The 18,902-nt window shown below is 46.5% G+C and overlaps 1 protein-coding gene across 5 annotated transcripts in view; it reads left to right on the plus strand.

Annotated features, from left to right (window-relative positions):
* Window positions 1-10,675: 10,675 nt before the first annotated feature.
* The window catches only part of TMEM131L (transmembrane 131 like), an 86,406-nt gene continuing 78,179 nt past the window's right edge, over window positions 10,676-18,902 (plus strand). For 4 of the 5 annotated variants that reach the window (XM_066632587.1, XM_066632589.1, XM_066632591.1 and 1 more), the window contains exons 1-2: window positions 10,676-10,799; window positions 12,256-12,326. In XM_066632587.1, coding sequence (XP_066488684.1) covers window positions 10,676-10,799; window positions 12,256-12,326 — 195 coding nt within the window. The remainder of the gene's footprint in view (window positions 10,800-12,255; window positions 12,327-18,902) is intronic. The other variant, XM_066632592.1, reaches the window with a different exon arrangement.

The following is an 18,902-nucleotide window of genomic DNA, read 5'->3' on the forward strand; positions in this document are numbered from 1 at the left end:
GCTGAACAGCAAGCAGGCAACTGAACCATATTACCTTCTGATTCACTGGTGCTTGCATACCCTGCTAGAAACATGCTGCCAAATTGGATATTGATATATACTGAAGACAAATAAGCAAGCTTTCATTATTAATTTCGAAGGGTACTCATTATATCCTTTTGAAGAATGATTGGCTCAAATATATTCAGCTGACTTGATCAACAATTGATAAATCTTGCAATGCAACAGTTGTGTACCAAGTATGAGTCAGTATTTAATCAAGAAAGGGGTTACTTAAGAGGTGGCTGTTCAACAGGGAGGCGCGCCTAAGTTTTTTAAGCCTTGCCAAGTGCTGTATGCTTTCAGGGAGGTGCAAGACGAGCAGTAAGCTCTGCAGGCAGGCAGTATCATTTCTCCATTGCCTTTTAATAAGTGGGTAGCCCTTCCTGTGAATGTAACTAAGCAAGGTGGTACAGTCCTCACTGGAGATCAGGGCATTCACTATTGCAGGGCATTCACTATTCTATTCTGAATTCTCTTCCCAAACCCTGAGATTCCAAGCTGGCTGGTGGTCAACCATTTCCTCAGACTTTTCACAGGCCTGTCAACAGGTAGCTGTCAAGACCCCAACTCATCAGTACCTATTAACACCCACAGAGATCTGTTTCTAGATAAACATTTACCATGTGGCGTGGCCACTGACCATCTTTCAGTATATCATGGATCAGTGGTTGCAAGAGCTGCCAGGCATGACATGCTATTTAGATGACATGCTGGTTACTGGCAAAGATTTGCCAAAACATTGGACGACTTTGGAAGTGGTTCTTTTGTGGCTGCTGAATGGGCAGCATTTGTTTCCTTTTCCAAATCTAGATTAAAGAATCAACCAGAGGAGAACTTCTTTCCAGGTGGGAAGTACTGCTAGACAGTCATAGAGAGTACTGCTAAATGATTCATAACTGCATTCATTTTTGGCTATGTTGACAGGTAATGCAAGGTTCATCTGCTCTATCCAAAGTACTCATGCTAGTCCAGGAATTTTGTCCTTACATCCAAATGTAGCCCAACAGTTAGGTGACCCTGCTGATATATCCATATTATCCAAGAGACAAGGACAAATGAGCAAGGGAGGTGGTACACGAACCTACTTTTAACAACCTTGTGAGTATTCACCTGTGGCATTGGATGCTTGAGATCAGAACAGCCCACTCTGGGGAATCAGGTAGGCTTCACAGTCCAATGATTTCACTGAAGGCCAAGTTCTCTGCTTATCAATGCATTGAGGAAGAAGAAAATGATCAACATCCTGAGAGCCACTAAGCTTCTGTGCAAGGCTCTGACTCTAGACTTCCTATGATTTGTGGCATTTTGCACACAGCATACAAACTGCAACTAGAACAGAGCATGCAACAAAACACAGTTTTGTAATTTTGCATACAACATGGAAATGTGGTGGACGCCCTCTCCTGCTCAGCTAGCGAGGGATGGGCATTGCTGCTCAGTCCTCAAGCTGATGAAGTTCATGCATGGTCAGCCCAAGACTTTACAGATGCAAACTAAGCAGACCCTACCCCATTCTGTGTAAGTGGGCCACAGAAGCCTGGCCTGCTCAACTTACAGAGCCAGTTTATACCTTTTCAGAACAGAAACTCATCCTAGCAAAGGAGTGCCTTTTATGGGGTAACTACTGATGGTTTTGTTCCACCCTTACCCAGTTATACAACTGACACTAGGCCATTTCTAAAATGAAGGATAGTTTTAGATCAGGGGTGGGCAAACTTTCAACTTTAGGGATCCTGGACCTTTAACTATTGTACAGAAGCAGGAAATTTCAGCAGGTGCAGCTTGTCACCTCTGAGATGACAAGCTGCACCAGCTGAAATTTCCTGCTTCTGTACAATAGTTAAAGGTCCAGGATCCCTAAAGTTGAAAGTTTGCCCACCCCTGATCTAAGATGATGGTCCCTGACAACTGGAGTGAATGAATCCTATCTAAGAAAATGCAGAATCAGAGTAAAAAACAGATCTGGTGGAAGGAAAGGATAGCAGTGATATCCATAAAGATCAGCTGTATGTGAATTCTTAATATAGTTCTTACCACAGTCCATGCTTTTGCATTGTATATGAACCAATCCATTGCTTTTTTTGGCCAAATAGTTTGGGCACATTACTCTGAAGACTAATGGAAAGAGCAGAAAGGACTTCTGGGAGTTGAGATAGCACATCATGTGCAGTGTAATCCTATCCAGTGTTTCTCAAACTGTGGGTTGGGATCCACTAGGTGAGTCACAAGCAATTTTCAGGTGGGTCCCCATTCATTTCAGTATTTTATTTTTAATATATTAGACTTGATGCTACCCTGATATGGGACTGCATTAGAGGAAATGATATAGACCTGTACTTCTAACAAGCTACTATGTATATGCTTTTAACAATGATAGTAAATGGAACTTACTCCTGGGTAAGTGTGGGCAGGATTGCAGTCTAGGATTGTTAAAAATTTTTCCTGCTTGATGATGTCACTTTGGGTCCTGACATCACTTCTGGTGGGTCCTGACAGATTCTCATTCTAAAAAGTAGGTCCTGGTGCTAAATGTGTGAGAACCACTGCTATACACATATTCAGTAGATGTTCCACTGAGGGCCCAATCCTATCCAGTTTTCCAGTGTTGATGCAGCCTCAATGCAGCCACAAGGTAAGGGAACATAAACATTTCTTTGCCTTGGGGAGGCATTTGTGATTGCCCGTCTGATATCCTATTGGCATGGCTGCATCAGTGCTGGAAAATTGAATAGGCTTGGGTCCTGAGTTGAATTACTCAGCTCAATCCTATGCATGTCTACTCAGATATAACCCCCTTGGATTCAATGGGATTTACTCCCAGGTAAGAATGTGAGGGATTGCAGCCTTAGAATTGTTAAAATGGATACCTCATCATTCCATATACAATATGATTTATTGCACCTATTAAAAACCTGGCTTCTGAAATCATTATGATTTCCTGTCTTAAAAATGCACAGGCCAAACAAAGAAAAGGAGATATATATATATATGCCAAGTAAACAGTTTTACTGGTTGTTTGTTCTTGCAAAAAGAAAAGTATCTCCTACTTTCTTCCTTCTTGTCTTTGTTTCTATTCTCATTAGATCTTACAAGACAGGCTGTATTGGGGTATGAAGCTAAAAAATTGGACATGACTTTATCTTGAAAAGAGTATCTAAAAAGCATATATTAAAAAAAATTAGTGTAATGAAGGCTGCAATCCTAAACACATCTCATAGGAAGCAAGTATCACTGAACACAACAGGAGTTGCTTCCAAATAAGCATGCACAGAATTCCACTGCACAACATTCAAATGCTGTGTGGGACCTACTTCCCTCTGGTGTGTTTCCATGCTGCTGATGGCGGTATTGGGAGAGCCCAATTATCACAAGGGCCAGATAAAGAGGCCTTCTGTTTGACATCTCTGCTCTACACTCTAGAACTGTGGTTCTCACACATTTAGCACCAGGACCCACTTTTTAGAATGAGAATCTGGCTTCCAGGAGTGGGAACTTCAGGTGGCTGAGGTGACCCACCTAGTATCCAATCCCAGAGGTAAAGCAGGGTTAATGCCTGCATGCCTAGAAGAGACAAGAATACATGTGCAGGTCCATGGCTTGAGGTAGTTTCCTCCATTAAAGAGAAAGGATGGGCAGCAAAGACTGCTGCCAGGCCCTCCAATTCACATCAAGGCATTCCACGAAGTCCACCTGCCTTTGCCGCTTTTGTAGCATGGCACCTATATTGCAGGTTAGCCACCCACAAGTGAATCAAGTAAAACTTGTTGCAGCACTTTTCAAGACAAATTGCAGAGGGGGGACCTGTCCTGCTAGTCTCCAGTAAGACTTAATTAACAGTTCAATCCTGTGTGTCTATGCAGAAGCAAGTCCCACTGAGTTGAATGCAGCTTACTCTGGGAAAGTATGTATAGCAGTGGACTTCAACCTTTCTTGTGCCATAACCAGTGGACTTCAACCTTTCTTGTGCCAGGCAGGTGACTTGCCTGCCTGGTGCGAAGGTTGCAGACATCACTTCTCGTCTAGACAGGCTAGTAGACAGTGCTGGGGGAGAGGTAGCGGCTGTGGTGCATGTCGGCACCAACGACGTGGGCAAGTGTAGCTGGGAGGTCCTGGAGGCCAAATTTAGGCTTTTAGGCAGGAAGCTGAAAGCCAGGACCTCAAAGGTAGCGTTCTCTGAAGTGCTACCTGTTCCACGCGCAGGGCCAGCTAGGCAGGTGGAGATCAGGGGTCTCAATGCGTGGATGAGACGGTGGTGTAGGGAGGAGGGGTTTAATTCGTTAGGCTCTGGGGAACGTTTTGGGACAAGCGGGGCCTGTACAAGAGGGATGGGCTCCACTTGAACCAGAATGGAACCAGACTGCTGGCGCATAACATTAAAAAGGTGGCAGAGCAGCTTTTAAACTGATCCCTGGGGGAAGGCCGACAGGAGCCAAGGGGCATCCGGTTCGGGACTCCTCATCCCTATGGGATGAGGATGGGGAGGATAGAGAACAACAAGACAAAGGCAGAGTAGGAGATGAAATTGGGAAAGGTAGCGTGATGGGATGTGATAGACGGTTTGGCACACTGAGAGGATGCGGGGACAAAGGAGCGAATAAGCAGCCCATCCTAGGGCATTCCGTGTACAAATGCTTTTATGCGAATGCCCGAAGTCTACGAGCAAAGGTGGGAGAACTGGAATGTCTGGTGACAAGGGAAAACATTGACATAGTGGGCATAACGGAAACCTGGTGGAATGCGGAGAATCAGTGGGATACCGCAATCCCAGGCTATAAACTCTACAGGAGGGATAGGCAGGGGCGTGTTGGAGGTGGGGTGGCCCTTTATGTTAAGGAAGGGATAGAATCCAGCAAAGTAGAGATTGAAGGTGGGTCCGACTCCACTGTAGAATCTCTGTGGGTTAAATTACCAGGCTTGTGCAGCGATGTAATACTGGGGGCGTGCTATCGTCCTCCAGACCAGAAATCGTATGGGGACCTTGAAATGAGGAAACAGATCAGGGAGGTGACAAGGAGGGACAGGGTTGTAATAATGGGGGACTTCAATTATCCTCATATCGACTGGGTCAATTTGTGTTCTGGTCACGATAAGGAAACCGGATTTCTTGACGTGCTAAATGACTGTGGCTTAGAGCAGCTAGTCACGGAGCCCACCAGAGGACAGGTGACTCTGGATTTAATATTGTGCGGTATGCAAGACCTGGTTAGAGATGTAAACGTTACTGAGCCATTGGGGAACAGTGATCATGCTGCGATCCATTTTGACATGCACGTTGGGGGAAGAATACCAGGCAAATCTCTAACAAAAACCCTTGACTTCCGATGGGCAGACTTCCCCCAAATGAGGAGGCTGGTTAGAAGGAGGTGGAAAGGGAGGGTAAAAAGAGTCCAATCTCTCCAGAGTGCATGGAGGCTGCTTAAAACAACAGTAAGAGGCCCAGCAGAGGTGTATACCACAAAGAAAGAAGGGTTCCACTAAATCCAGGAGAGTGCCCACATGGCTAACCAGCCAAGTTAGAGAGACTGTGAAGGGCAAGGAAGCTTCCTTCCGTAAATGGAAGTCTTGCCCTAATGAGGAGAATAAAAAGGAACATAAACTGTGGCAAAAGAAATGTAAGAAGGTGATACAGGAGGCCAAGCGAGACTATGAGGAATGCATGGCCAGCAACATTAAGGGGAATAATAAAAGCTTCTTCAAATATGTTAGAAGCAGGAAACCCGCCAGAGAAGCGGTTGGCCCTCTGGATGGTGAGGGAGGGAAAGGGGAGATAAAAGGAGACTTAGAGATGGCAGAGAAATTAAATGAGTTCTTTGCATCTGTCTTCATGGCAGAAGACCTCGGGCAGATACCGCTGCCCGAATGGCCCCTCCTGACTGAGGAGTTAAGTCAGATAGAGGTTAAAAGAGAAGATGTTTCAGACCTCATTGATAAATTAAAGATCAATAAGTCACTGGGCCCTGATGGCATCCACCCAAGAGTTATTAAGGAATTGAAGAATGAAGTTGCAGATCTCTTGACTAAGGTATGCAACTTGTCCCTCAAAATGGCCACGGTGCCAGAAGATTGGCAGATAGCAAATGTCACGCCTATTTTTAAAAAGGGAAAGAGGGGGGACCCAGGAAACTATAGGCCGGTCAGCCTAACATCCATACCAGGTAAGATGGTGGAATGCCTCATCAAAGATAGGATCTCAAAACACATAGATGAACAGGCCTTGCTGAGGGAGAGTCAGCATGGCTTCTGTAAGGGTAAGTCTTGCCTCAAGAACCTTATAGAATTCTATGAAAAGGTCAATAGGCATGTGGATTTGGGAGAACCCATGGACATTATATATCTGGACTTTCAGAAGGCGTTTGACATGGTCCCTCACCAAAGGCTACTGAAAAAACTCCACAGTCAGGGAATTAGAGGACAGGTCCTCTCATGGATTGAGAACTGGTTGGAGGCCAGGAAGCAGAGAGTGGGTGTCAATGGGCAATTTTCACAATGGAGAGAGGTGAAAAGCGGTGTGCCCCAAGGATCTGTCCTGGGACCGGTGCTTTTCAACCTCTTCATAAATGACCTGGAGACAGGGTTGAGCAGTGAAGTGGCTAAGTTTGCAGATGACACCAAACTTTTCCGAGTGGTGAAGACCAGAAGTGATTGTGAGGAGCTCCAGAAGGATCTCTCCAGACTGGCAGAATGGGCAGCAAAATGGCAGATGCGCTTCAATGTCAGTAAGTGTAAAGTCATGCACATTGGGGCAAAAAATCAAAACTTTAGATATAGGCTGATGGGTTCTGAGCTGTCTGTGACAGATCAGGAGAGAGATCTTGGGGTGGTGGTGGACAGGTCGGTGAAAGTGTCGACCCAATGTGCGGCGGCAGTGAAGAAGGCCAATTCTATGCTTGGGATCATTAGGAAGCGTATTGAGAACAAAACGGCTAGTATTATAATGCCGTTGTACAAATCGATGGTAAGGCCACACCTGGAGTATTGTGTCCAGTTCTGGTCACCGCATCTCAAAAAAGACATAGTGGAAATGGAAAAGGTGCAAAAGAGAGCGACTAAGATGATTACGGGGCTGGGGCACCTTCCTTATGAGGAAAGGCTATGGCGTTTGGGCCTCTTCAGCCTAGAAAAGAGACGCCTGAGGGGGGACATGATTGAGACATACAAAATTATGCAGGGGATGGACAGAGTGGATAGGGAGATGCTCTTTACACTCTCACATAATACCAGAACCAGGGGACATCCACTAAAATTGAGTGTTGGGCGGGTTAGGACAGACAAAAAAAAATTTATTTACTCAGCATGTGGTCGGTCTGTGGAACTCCTTGCCACAGGATGTGGTGCTGGCATCTAGCCTAGACGCCTTTAAAAGGGGATTGGACAAGTTCCTGGAGGAAAAATCCATTATGGGGTACAAGCCATGATGCGCAACCTCCTGATTTTAGAAATGGGTTATGTCAGAATGCCAGATGCAAGGGAGGGCACCAGGATGAGGTCTCTTGTTATCTGGGGTGCTCCCTGGGGCATTTGGTGGGCCGCTGTGAGATACAGGAAGCTGGACTAGATGGGCCTATGGCCTGATCCAGTGGGGCTGTTCTTATGTTCTTATGTAACCTCAAACAAACTGGGGAGCCCACTATTGATCCCAGGACCCTATCTACCCATCCGGCCCCATTGGCGCCCACTCCCTGCCCCTGTAATGTCCTCTCAGCACTATTCACTGTAACCAAATATTCTTATGAGAGAGCAAAAAAAGTTACCATGAAGCCTGTCTGGCACTAGCAAAAACTATTTTAACACAATTGCTAAGAACCTGAGCAGGACTGGGACACAACCTCCTGGTACCTGACGGGGTCCTCTAGATACCTCTCCCTTTACCTGGTAGTGTTTTAATCTAGTCCAATGGTCTTCAAACTTTTCCATTCCTGTAAGTTGCTGTGACCTCACACAACTGAGGCTTCGTGACCCTATTGAGGTCCAGACCCCAAGGCTGAAGAACACATGTAGAGAATTGCATCCAAACTCTTTCTGGATACATCTAACAAGGCATTATGTTGTATTTACAGGTTATCCCTGGATATGTTTTCTTACTTTAGTACAGGGGTGTCCAAAGTTTTTGGCAGGAGGGCCACATTATCTCTCTGACAGTGTGTTGGGGGCCGGGGAAAAAAGAATTAATTCACATTTAAAGTTTGAATAAATTACATAAGTTTACCTAAATGAATATATTAAAGATGAACTTATATGAATGAATGAAGGTCTTGCAATAGCTCAAGGCCTTGCACAAAGCAAGGCTGACCTTTCCTTTGCTGCTGCTACTGCATCACAGATGTGAAACAAGAATCAGTGGAAGCAGCCCTCATCCCACAGCTCACGTGAGAGATCAAACAGTCACACTCATGCTGAGAGCAGTTGTGTCAGGCCAGTGAGGGCTCCAACAAATCTCTGGAGGGCCAGAGTCTCGTTGGAGACTGTGGGCTCCCTGAGGGCCGCATTGAGAGGCCTTGAGGGCTGCAAGTGGCCCCAAGGCCGGGGTTTGGGCACCCCTGCTTTAGAAGGCTGAAGTTCTGTCTATTGCATAGACATTTACACATGGTCCAAAGGGTCCTTTACTTTTTAATTCCATGTAAAACTGGGAATAATGGATACCCAGGTAAGCTTTTACTACAAAACGGCTGTCACCTCTAATGTGACACTAATGCATGACACTAATGCACTGCCTCTAATGTGATGCTTGTGCACACAGTATACATACTGTACAGTAGCTGCATTTTAGGGCTGAAGTCCTAAACATATCAGTTCAAGTCTTTTGGACTCTGCATAAATATGCAGTTTGAGGGTTGATCATTTATTGATAAACAAGGGAAGAAGGTTTTTGTATGCATGCCACAAGTGTTCCATCCACAAAAATGCTTGTGTGTGCATGTACCGTTCCCTTGCCCAAAGACACAGATTTAGAGCACAAACCTATGCTTGTCCTATGCTATCCAGAAGTAAGTCCCATTGTCTTTAGTGGGGTTTTTGGCACAATCCTATACATGTCTACTCAGAAGTAAGTCCTATTGTTTTCAATAGATTAAAATGGGGCTTTCAGTGGGGCTTAATCTCAGAAGAGTTTGCATAGGGATGTCAAACATAAGGCCCAGGGGCCGGATGCGCCCCCCCCCAAGCTTTATATCCAGCCCTCAGGCTTTCAGCTACTGAGGAGTTACAGCTGAAATGGCAGCCCACATGAAAATTGGGCTTTCCCAAATCTTGAAATATGATCAAGGTTTGTGTACGTTCCCTTCTGTCATGTGCAGTTAATGAGTTTCTATATGTGAACAGGGTCTGATTTCTGGCCATTAGCTTCTCAATGATATCACTTTCTGCTTAATGACATCACTTCTGGCCCTCAGCTGGAGCCATGAATGCTAACTTCGGCCCTCTGTATGAAATGAGTTTGACACCCCTGGATTAGAGCCTTAACACGTTGTCTGCAGGTGGTTATAATCTGGATACATTGTTTTGTGTTAATCTGGAGTAGCAAGACCCCACAAGAGGCTGATGGGGTTGCTCCTTGAAGACTCAAGGCTTTATCAACTTCCATGGGTCAGAACCCCCTTCCATCAGATGCCTTCTGCAGCAGTCCATGGGACCTTACTGTTACACAGTGCATTTCTTTAGAAGGCACCAGACACTCTTCCTGTGTCTGCATATTCCTACATGGGAGGAACACAGCTGGGTGAACCTGAGGGGGCTTTCTAAAGTGGGCAGCCAGATGCCTCGGCAGCAGCCTGCATTCAGGCTGCAATCCTATCAACACTTACTTGGGAGTAAGTCCCATTGCCTATAATGGGACTTATTTCTGAATAGACAGACATAGGAGTTGGCTCTTACACCGAAGCCTTTAAGGTCTGAGAGCCCAATCCTATGCCTGTCTACTCAGAAGTCCCATTATAGTCAATAGGGCTTACTCCCAAGTAAGTGTGGATAGGATTGCAACCTAAACAAGCAGTGGTGAGGTTTGCATTTCCCATTGTCTCTTATGAGGGCCCCCAGCCCCTCTGAGCACAAGCTTACAACACTTTGTCCAGTCTTCCTGTTCAGTGGTGTAGCCAGGGTGGGGGGCAAAGCACTATGTCGTCCTCCAGAGGGAGAGGCTGCGAAAACAGGCGCAGTGGCGGAGCCAGAGGGGGAGCAAAGCACTGTGTTGTGCAGCGAGCCTCACCGCGGAGTGCAACCGGCCCCTCCCCTTCGGAGCCGTTCCCAGCGGGGTGAGGCTCCCTGCACAACACAGTGCTTCGCCCCCCTCTGGCTACGCCACTGCGCCTGTTTTCGCTGCCTCCCCCTCTGCAGGACTCCGTCCCTTCTCGCCCCGGCCTGCCCGTCCGCCCTTCCATGTGCTCTGCGAGCGCTCTGGAGAGTGGCGGCGGCAGCAGCAGCGTGCGGGCGGAGCCCAGCGCGGAGGGAGGCAGCCTCCCCGTCTCATTGACAATGTTCCACCCTGAGCTGCCTTGCAGCCTGCCCTTCCTCCCTATCTCTGTCGCACACACGCGCAGAGCGGAGGGAGGGAGGCGGCGGCCGCCACAGCAACAGCTGTAGCCCAGCCAGCTCGGAGCTCGAGCAGCCGCGACAGAGCAGCAGCAGCAGCAGAGGCAGCATGGCGGGGCTGCGCTACCCGCAGCAAGGCAGCTACTGCCGCACAGCCACGGCCATGAACCTCCTGCTGGGCGTCTTTCAGGTCCTCCTGCCCTGCTTTCGCCCGGGGGAGGCGCAGGGACAAGGTAAAGGCGGGGGCAGGCGAGGCCGGCACGGAAGAGGGCCAAGCAGGAGGAGCCCCAGGGCCCAGTTCTCTGCGTCTTGCCCGCTGCGCTGCAGCCTCCGGGCGGGGGGCACGTGCCCCCCGCCTGCAGAGGGCCCAGGTGGCTGCCCGCCCCTCCGCAGGGCACAGCCCACTGGCACCGGCCCTGGGCTGGGCTGGGGGCCTCCGAGCACAGCCAGCTTGCAGCAGCAGCAGCAGCAGCGAGCGGAGCCCTTTGTGCAGCGCGAGGTGGCTCTGCCTGCTTCCCAGCCCTGAGGCCAGGCAGTGCGTGCGTGTGGGGTGGCTGTGTGGGAGAGCGTTCCTCTGCCTGCGCTGCCTGCCTGGCTGGCCTCATGGCTCTGCCTCGTGCCACGCTTTCGGGCTGGGGGGGATACATGGTGGCGCGTGAGGCGAGGCAGTTGCAACCTTGTGGCAGACCCCTGGAGGAGGAAGGGGTGGCGGCGCTTGCACAGTGCGTGGTGCTTTTCCTTCCTCCGCTCTCTGGGCGCTGGGGCTTCTCCCTTCCCCGTGGCACAGGCTGGGGGGGGGGGTGCCTCCGAAGTGGAGGGGCCGCTTGCACGCCCCGGGGAGGCTGCCTGCCCAACCTGGTGCTTTGCCCCCCTCTGGCTACGCCACTGCCCCTGTTTCCACTGCCTCCTCCCCCTCTGCAGGACGACATAGTGCTCGGCTCCCACTCTGGCCAGCGCCCCGGGGAGGTTCCCTGCACAACATAGTGCTTTGCCCCCCCTCTGGCTATGCCACTACTCCGTTTTGGCTGCCTCCCCCTCTGGAGGACGACATAGTGCTCTGCCCCCCCTCTGGCTACGCCACTGCCCCTGTTTTCGCTGCCTCCCCCTCTGGAGGACAACGTAGTACTTTGCCCCCTCTAGCTACGCCACTGCCCCTGTTTTCGCTGCCTCCCCTTCTGGAGGACGACATTAGTGCTGTGCCCCCACTCTGGCTACCGCCCCAGAGAGGCTCCCTGCACAACATAGTGCTTTGCCCCCCCTCTGGCTACGCCACTGCGCCTCTTTCTCTGCCCCCCCCCGTCCATCTCACTCCACCCCCTTTCTCTTGCCCAGGGAGGCCCCGCGAGGGGCGAGACCCCCTTGCTCCAGCCCCGTTGTGCTCTTCAGCCTTCTGCTACAAACTGGCTCCCCGCACACCTTTTGTGTGCCAGGTTTGCCTCCCTCCCGCATGTGACCAGCCGCTGGCTGCTGCTGCGTGGAACATGGAAGCGCCTCTCGTTTGCATTGCAAGGAAAGAAAACAAAGGGCAGCCTCGGAGCGTGCGGAGGCGAGGAGGTGGGAGGGAGAGACCCCCACGCTTTGTGGGAAGGGCTTCCTCGGTGAGCAGTGGTGGTAGGAAGCCTGGGCCCTTGCACTGGATTTTGCTCCTCAGATTGCAATTGTGACTTGAATCTTTGCCCTCTCCCCTAGCTATTGACCCTATTCCCAATGTGGTGGAGCTGTGGCAAGCTGAGGAAGGGGAGCTCCTGATGCCTGCTCAGGTAAGGCAATCTAGTCCAGTGGTTCTCACACGTTTAGCACCGGGACCCCTTTTTAGGATGAGAATCTGTCAGGACCCACTGGAAGTGCCACCATCAAGCAGGAAAATTTTTAACAATCCTAGGCTGCAATCCTACCTGCACTTACCCAGGAGTAAGTCCCATTGACTTTTGTTGTTAAAAAAAAATATACACAATAGCTTGTTAAAAGTACAGGTCTGTAACATTTCCCCAAATGCAGTCACTTACCTTGCTAGCATCAAGTGTAATATATTAAAAATAAAATATTGAAATGAATGGGGACCCACCTGAAATTGGCTCTCAACCCACCTAGTGGGTCCCAACCCACAGTTTGAAAAACACTGATTTAGGGAGATAGCCAGGTACTGGGCAGGCTCGCCAAGGGAGAAATCATTCTGTCCTTAGCCTGACTGCACATCATGCCCGCAGTCTGTGCGTTGGCTTTACTCCATGTGATGTTTTGTGGTCACGGTGGCTACAGATTCGGGAATAGTGGGTAGCGGCTGGTGTCAAGCAGCAGTGTTTCTACATTACTATGCCAGGATTTTGGCAGCAGACACTTAACATTTTAATTAAGCCCATGACAGGAACACGATGCAGATACCCTCAAATGTCATGTGATGCTAGGAGATCTAAGTGTGCAATCCTAGCCACACTTTCCTGGAAGTAAGATCCATTAACTATAGAGGGATTTACTTCTGAGTAAACACACATAGGATTGGGCTCTAAGTCTAGCTGTATCTGATGCCAGGACAGGCATGGTCAACATATTGCAGCTTAGCTTCTCCAGGAAATGGGAACGATTCCCTAAACTGTAATCTTATTTATGTCTACCTGAGAACAAATCTCATTGATTTTCGTGGAGTGAGTATACATAGAATTAGTCTGCCAGTTCAGTTTTTAATCTATTTTATTTTTGAGTGTTTTGTCTTTTTAAAAGGTGCATTGCATCAGGTTTTGTTTTTCTTCACACAGTAATACTGAGTTTTTCTTTAAATATTCTTGGCAGAGTGGTAAAATACAGCAATTTCAGACTGAATCTACATGCAATATACTAAATAAGCTAATAGCAATTTTAAGTTAAATTTTTTTCTTAAGATGACATATGTTTAGTGAATAACTCTCTTTATTAATACACGTAATATTTCTGAATAAAAATTTTAACTATTTAAAATGAACTGGGAGAGTTTGGGGGGGTGGAAGATAAGGTGAGTTTTTAAATGTTATACTGTGCAAACTAATCCATGTCTATTGTAAAGTAAACTCTGTTTAGTTCAGTGGGTCTTACTCCCTCATAAGGATTGCAGCCTTGATTACACACAAAAAATACTAATTTCTGTAAATGGTTATCCACTTGTATTATATATATTTCATAAGCTATTTGTCATTCATAAGAATGTTCTAGTATGTGTAAATTTGGGAAGGATTTATAATATGGCATTTGATGAACTGACATTTTCTAAATGTAGTAGTAGATGAGTATAATAAAACTGAAGACTTGTTATACTAAGTGCCATTGAGCTTAAAAGGACTTTCTTCTTACTGAGCATGCATAGATTGTGCTGCAAATGATTTCCTGCTTGGGGTCTGATCAGTGATGCACCAGGAAAGGGGGAGGGGAGCCTCTGTTTCTGAGAACTATTCAAAGTATTTTCTGTGTGTCCAGTACCTGTTTACATAATGGCAGTTTACTTTATCTTGTGGTTATGCTAAAACCACATTTTTCTTAAGTATTTGTTAAATCTGGTGAAATGTTATGAGTTTCAGTGTGAAATTTATCTTCCTACTGTTATGACACCACTCCATTTTGTATAGCAGAAAAAGATTTAAGAACAGGAAAATTTGGCTAATGTCAGTGTTAGGTGGAGGTAGGTGGATGAAATACAAAGCTTTTGTAAATGTCAGAATACATATTGATGTGACAATCCACTCCAAAAACTGAAAATTTCCTTGGCCGAAATATTCTGATGTAAAAAAAGTCAAATCCTCAAGTTTTAAGTAGCAAAATTCACAATTTATGTTGTGCATGTTCATGTATAGATTTAAAGTGTGATATATTGAGTAAGAATTTTTCATTAAACCCTATCCTAAAAATACAAATTTGATGGCCACTTCTTCTGAAGAAATGCAGCTTCAAAGGGGGAGATTTGGAGCAGAGAAGTGATAAGTGAGGTCAAACTCTCTGGGAGAGTTCTTGCATGGGTGGAATCCACTAAGTTCTTGCGTGGGTGGGAGGGGGGAGGCAGCAGGGGTGGGGGAAGGCAGCCCCGTGCCCCACCTCGCTAAATTGCTCAGCATCTATTTTCACTGCTGCGGGGAGCCCTGCTGCAGGTCGTGCCAGGTTCCCCCCCCCCCCGGGAGGCTGCAGGGGCTTTGGTACTTGTACCCAAGCCCCTGCAGCCCCCCTGAGCGATGCGATCCGTGTCTCTACCTCCTCCCTGCCCCCAGGCTGCTCCCGCCCCTTAAGGGGGCAGGGGCCAGGGCCCGCAGGCTGGGGCATTGCGACGCCCCAGTTTGAAAAGCCCTGGGTGAGGTCCTTTACCCTTCTGCCACTGGCCATTTTTGTTTGCTCCAAATTATCCCTCAGCTGCTTTCTGAGTGTTTATTTGTATTTGGAACACTGTGTGTGAAGGAAATGCAGCTTGTGGAGCCAAATGGAAGTTGAAAACTACTGTTAGGGAAAGACTTCAGCTCCCCCACCTACCCCCCACTTCTCTACTTGGAATGAAGCTAGAGGAGAGGTCCATGGTACAGTGGTAGTGCTTGCATTTTACATGTAAAAAGTCCAGCTTTATCCCTGGCATCTCTATGAATGACTGGGAAAGACCTCTGCCTGAAGCCCTGGAGGGAGCCTGCCAGTCAGCATAGGTAGTACTTAGGTTAGGCAGTTAACTGCTGGACAGTTTCCTATCTTCAAGCTGCTTTTCAGATGCAGTAGGCGCATTTGTATGTAGTTTGCCCCTGAGCAAGGAAATTAACTTCAGTCCTGATCTCTAATAACACTTAAAATAAATTATTAGTAAGGAAATCCCATTAGTTTCAGCAGAGCCTGCTTTCAAGGATATTTACATTAGATTACACTCTGACCCTTTAGTTGTATATAGCTGCGATGGCACTCAAGGCTGTTTGTATGTGGTGTTGGCAGTGAGGGCAAGTCTGTCCAAGTAAACTGTATATCAATTATCATCCTGCTTAAATGTTTTGACGCAGTATCACGGCTGCATAGAATTATATAGAGGTAGCTGGCTCTGTGCTGGATAAGCCACCTCTAAATGTTATGTAGCTGAATGATCTTTGGCCCAACACTTTCACTCGATTCTTTCACTTCTTTGTCAGGCAACTGTTTTCTGTGACACTGTTTTGCATCTGATAGCAGCAGCAGTTGCTGTTATAGCAGCATTTCCTTATGCTTCTGGACTGATGAGATATCTTACACTGGCTTTGGATGTGTGCATTGCCAGTAATATTGATGCTGCAGTAAAGTTGTTATTGATCCAGATCTTGCATCTATTTGTTGGCTTTATGGCTCACGAGATTGGCTTTTTCCAAAAAAAGAGGAGCAGGTATACTGAGTTTCATGTAATGGTTTAATGAACAAATAAATGTCATGCAGCTGTTTGGAAAGTTTTAGAGAAGTACCAAACCTTTCAGTATGTGGGAAAGTTCAGTTTCTGCTTGTAAAGATGGTACTTTTTCTGACCTTGGGTGGTTAATGACAGGGGAAAGTGTTAGCACTATTAACTATTCTGAGGGTATATTTGATGCTACGTTTGATGCTTGAATAGTCTACATATAACTATGTGGAAGATGTATGTACTCTGCAATTCTACAGAGTGCACAGGAAAAGTGCAGAACATGGCATTTAGGTGCAGAATTCAGCTTCATGGTACTCTTAGCTTTCTTTTAAAAGAAAGTTTCTAGCCTTCATGGTGGGTTAAAAAAAATGTGCTTGAAACAGTGTGGGTGATCCCTATTGAAATTACAGAAGCCAACAAAGTGGCAAGTAATGCTTCTAGCTTCTTGACCCATTTCTCCTGTTAATGGAGAAAAAAGCAGAATAATTTTTTGCAAAATAAGATAATCATGCAAATTATTCAGTTTGTATTTGTATAGGTTTCAGAATTTTTATTGCCTGGGTGCAGAATTCTCATCTCTGTGATTAGTAAAATGGAGAAGGGAGAGCAAGCGTAGTCAGAGCTGAGCATATGTAGCCTGATGAGAAGGCAAATATCATGCCATTGGGACCTGAATTGCTGTGGGCAGGCTCCTTTTTTCCTCTCTCCTCTGTCTCTTGTATTCCTTCACTAGGAAAAGTTTCAGTAGCTTGTCTTCCTCATACTTTCTTGCAGACATACTAGTATCAAAATAGCATCAAACTTATTTTGGCAGCTCCAGTGCTGACCATTCTTAAAAGGCAGCAGTGAATTGATGACAGATCATCTTAGTTCTGTGCTGTAGCTGCTAGAGGGAGACTTAGAAGTGGATTCCAAACCGGCAAGCTCAGTTGATTCATATATGACTATTTCTTAAAATGTCTCTTAAAGGAAGAAGTCCAGCAGTTTGACATTCCCTTCCCAGTGGCATGTGAAGTTCTTGTTTAGTATGTATGCAGTTCTGGTGTCGGGAGAGTAACAAAATATTTTAGTCATTTTAAGAAGAGAATGAAAGGTTAAGGCTTTTTTTGGTTTGTAAAATACTTAGCCTCTAAAGTTCTTATTTAAGGACTGGCAGGACTTCAAACATCGTTGATAACTTTGGAATGCCAATAAAAAGACAGAAGAGAAACTTTCTTGTATATATTAGAAGTGGGGAGAAAATGGATAGCAAAATGCATTTACGTACATTTGCAGGAGTGCAAAGAAGTTGAATATAATACATTCAGGATGAGGCAGTTTGCAGAATCGCTTTGTTGAGAGAATACAGTATTGTTGTTTTTGCCCTCAATGGATCTAGGATAGTCATTTCTGACCCAAGAGGAAAAGAATCTGCTCTAAAGTTTGTCTACTAATCACCTGAAGATTGTTCTTAATTTGCATGTGCAACTTATATGGGTGACATTTCAGGCCTCTGCTAGAGTCCAAGCCTATGCTTGGCTACTCAGAAGTAAGCCCCATTGTCTTCAGTGGGCTTACTCTCAGATTGCTACTTTAGAGCCCAATCTTAGATTTACTGGCTGTTGTCACTTTCCCTCCTCCACTGGCGTTGACTGCGGTAAAGCAGTAGGCACCAGTCGTAAAAGGTGCTCCAACAGCGCACTACTCCATGCACTGCTGGTTGGGCTGGTAGGCTTTCCTGCCCGCTTTGTCATGTCTTCCATGGTTTGCTGGAATAGGTAAGTCAGCAGGAGGGGTGGGGGTGGAACGGGACATAGAGAGGTGGTGTATGGCCAAATTGTGTTTGGGAAGGAGGCAGGTTTAGCAGTAGTGGCTGCCACTGAGTTCTAACCCCCTTTCTGGACCTGGTCCCACTGCGCAGCTCCATGTGGCTCGCACAGGTCCGAGTATACCCCCTTGCTGTGAAGGCTTACCTCCAGGTGAGGGAACAATTGTTCCCTTACCCAGAGAAGACTTTTGCAACTGTCCCCCACCATAGGATGCAGTGGTCACCATTTTGGTGCTGCTGCACCTGAGGGAGGGATAAGATTGGGCCATAAGAGTACTAATAATGGTGGTCAGGATCAGTCCCCATATCTGCTATGAATTTGCCTAGAAATCTTGAATGTTTCTGAGCATGGTTTTGGTTGGAAAACAGGAAAAAAAATATTCTGAACCAAATAAATAGTGTAATAAAATATTTAATAAACTATAACAGAATAACATTTGAACCATGTAAAGTGAACAGCAGTCAACAGTGGCATTAAGAACTATTATCACTGTCATTAACAAATGGAGAGACTTAAAGGTTTGAGTACTCTAGTTTTCTGGAAATCCCAAGAACTCATCATCGCTAGAGTCAGAATTTATGAAGCTCATTTGCTCACAATCACTGACATCACTTTCTTCGCTGTCTTCATATAAGATACCGTCTTCACTTCCATCTAAGGCATTGCTAATGCCACATTTTTTGAATGACTGTACAAGGATCTCCTCCTTTACTGAGTCCCATGATGTTTTCACCCATTTTTTCAGAAGTCCTCCAGGATGTTTGGACCACACCTTTTCAACCCATATTCTCATTCCATTTTCATCCTTCCATCCTGGCATGAAGATTCCCCCCCCCCCCTTCTTAGGGTGAATGTGAGCATAAACTGGCATGAAGATCCCCCCCTTCTTAGGGTGAATGTGATCATAAACTGGCATGAAGATCCTCCCCCTTCTTAGGGTGAATGTGAACATAAACTGGCATGAAGATCCTCCCCCTTCTTAGGGTGAATGTGATCATAAACTGGCATAAAGATCCTCCCCCTTCTTAGGGTGAATGTGAGCATAAACTGGCATGAAGTATAACATAACGTGCACTGTTTTTTGCAGTATTCGCTCCATAAGACGCACATACTTTCCCCCCTTTTTTGGGGGGAAAAAGTGCTTCTTATGGAGCAAAAAATATGGTATTTTTGCT

This window comes from Tiliqua scincoides, chromosome 6, assembly GCF_035046505.1.
Source record: "Tiliqua scincoides isolate rTilSci1 chromosome 6, rTilSci1.hap2, whole genome shotgun sequence".
In the NCBI taxonomy this organism is placed as follows: Eukaryota; Metazoa; Chordata; class Lepidosauria; order Squamata; family Scincidae; genus Tiliqua; species Tiliqua scincoides.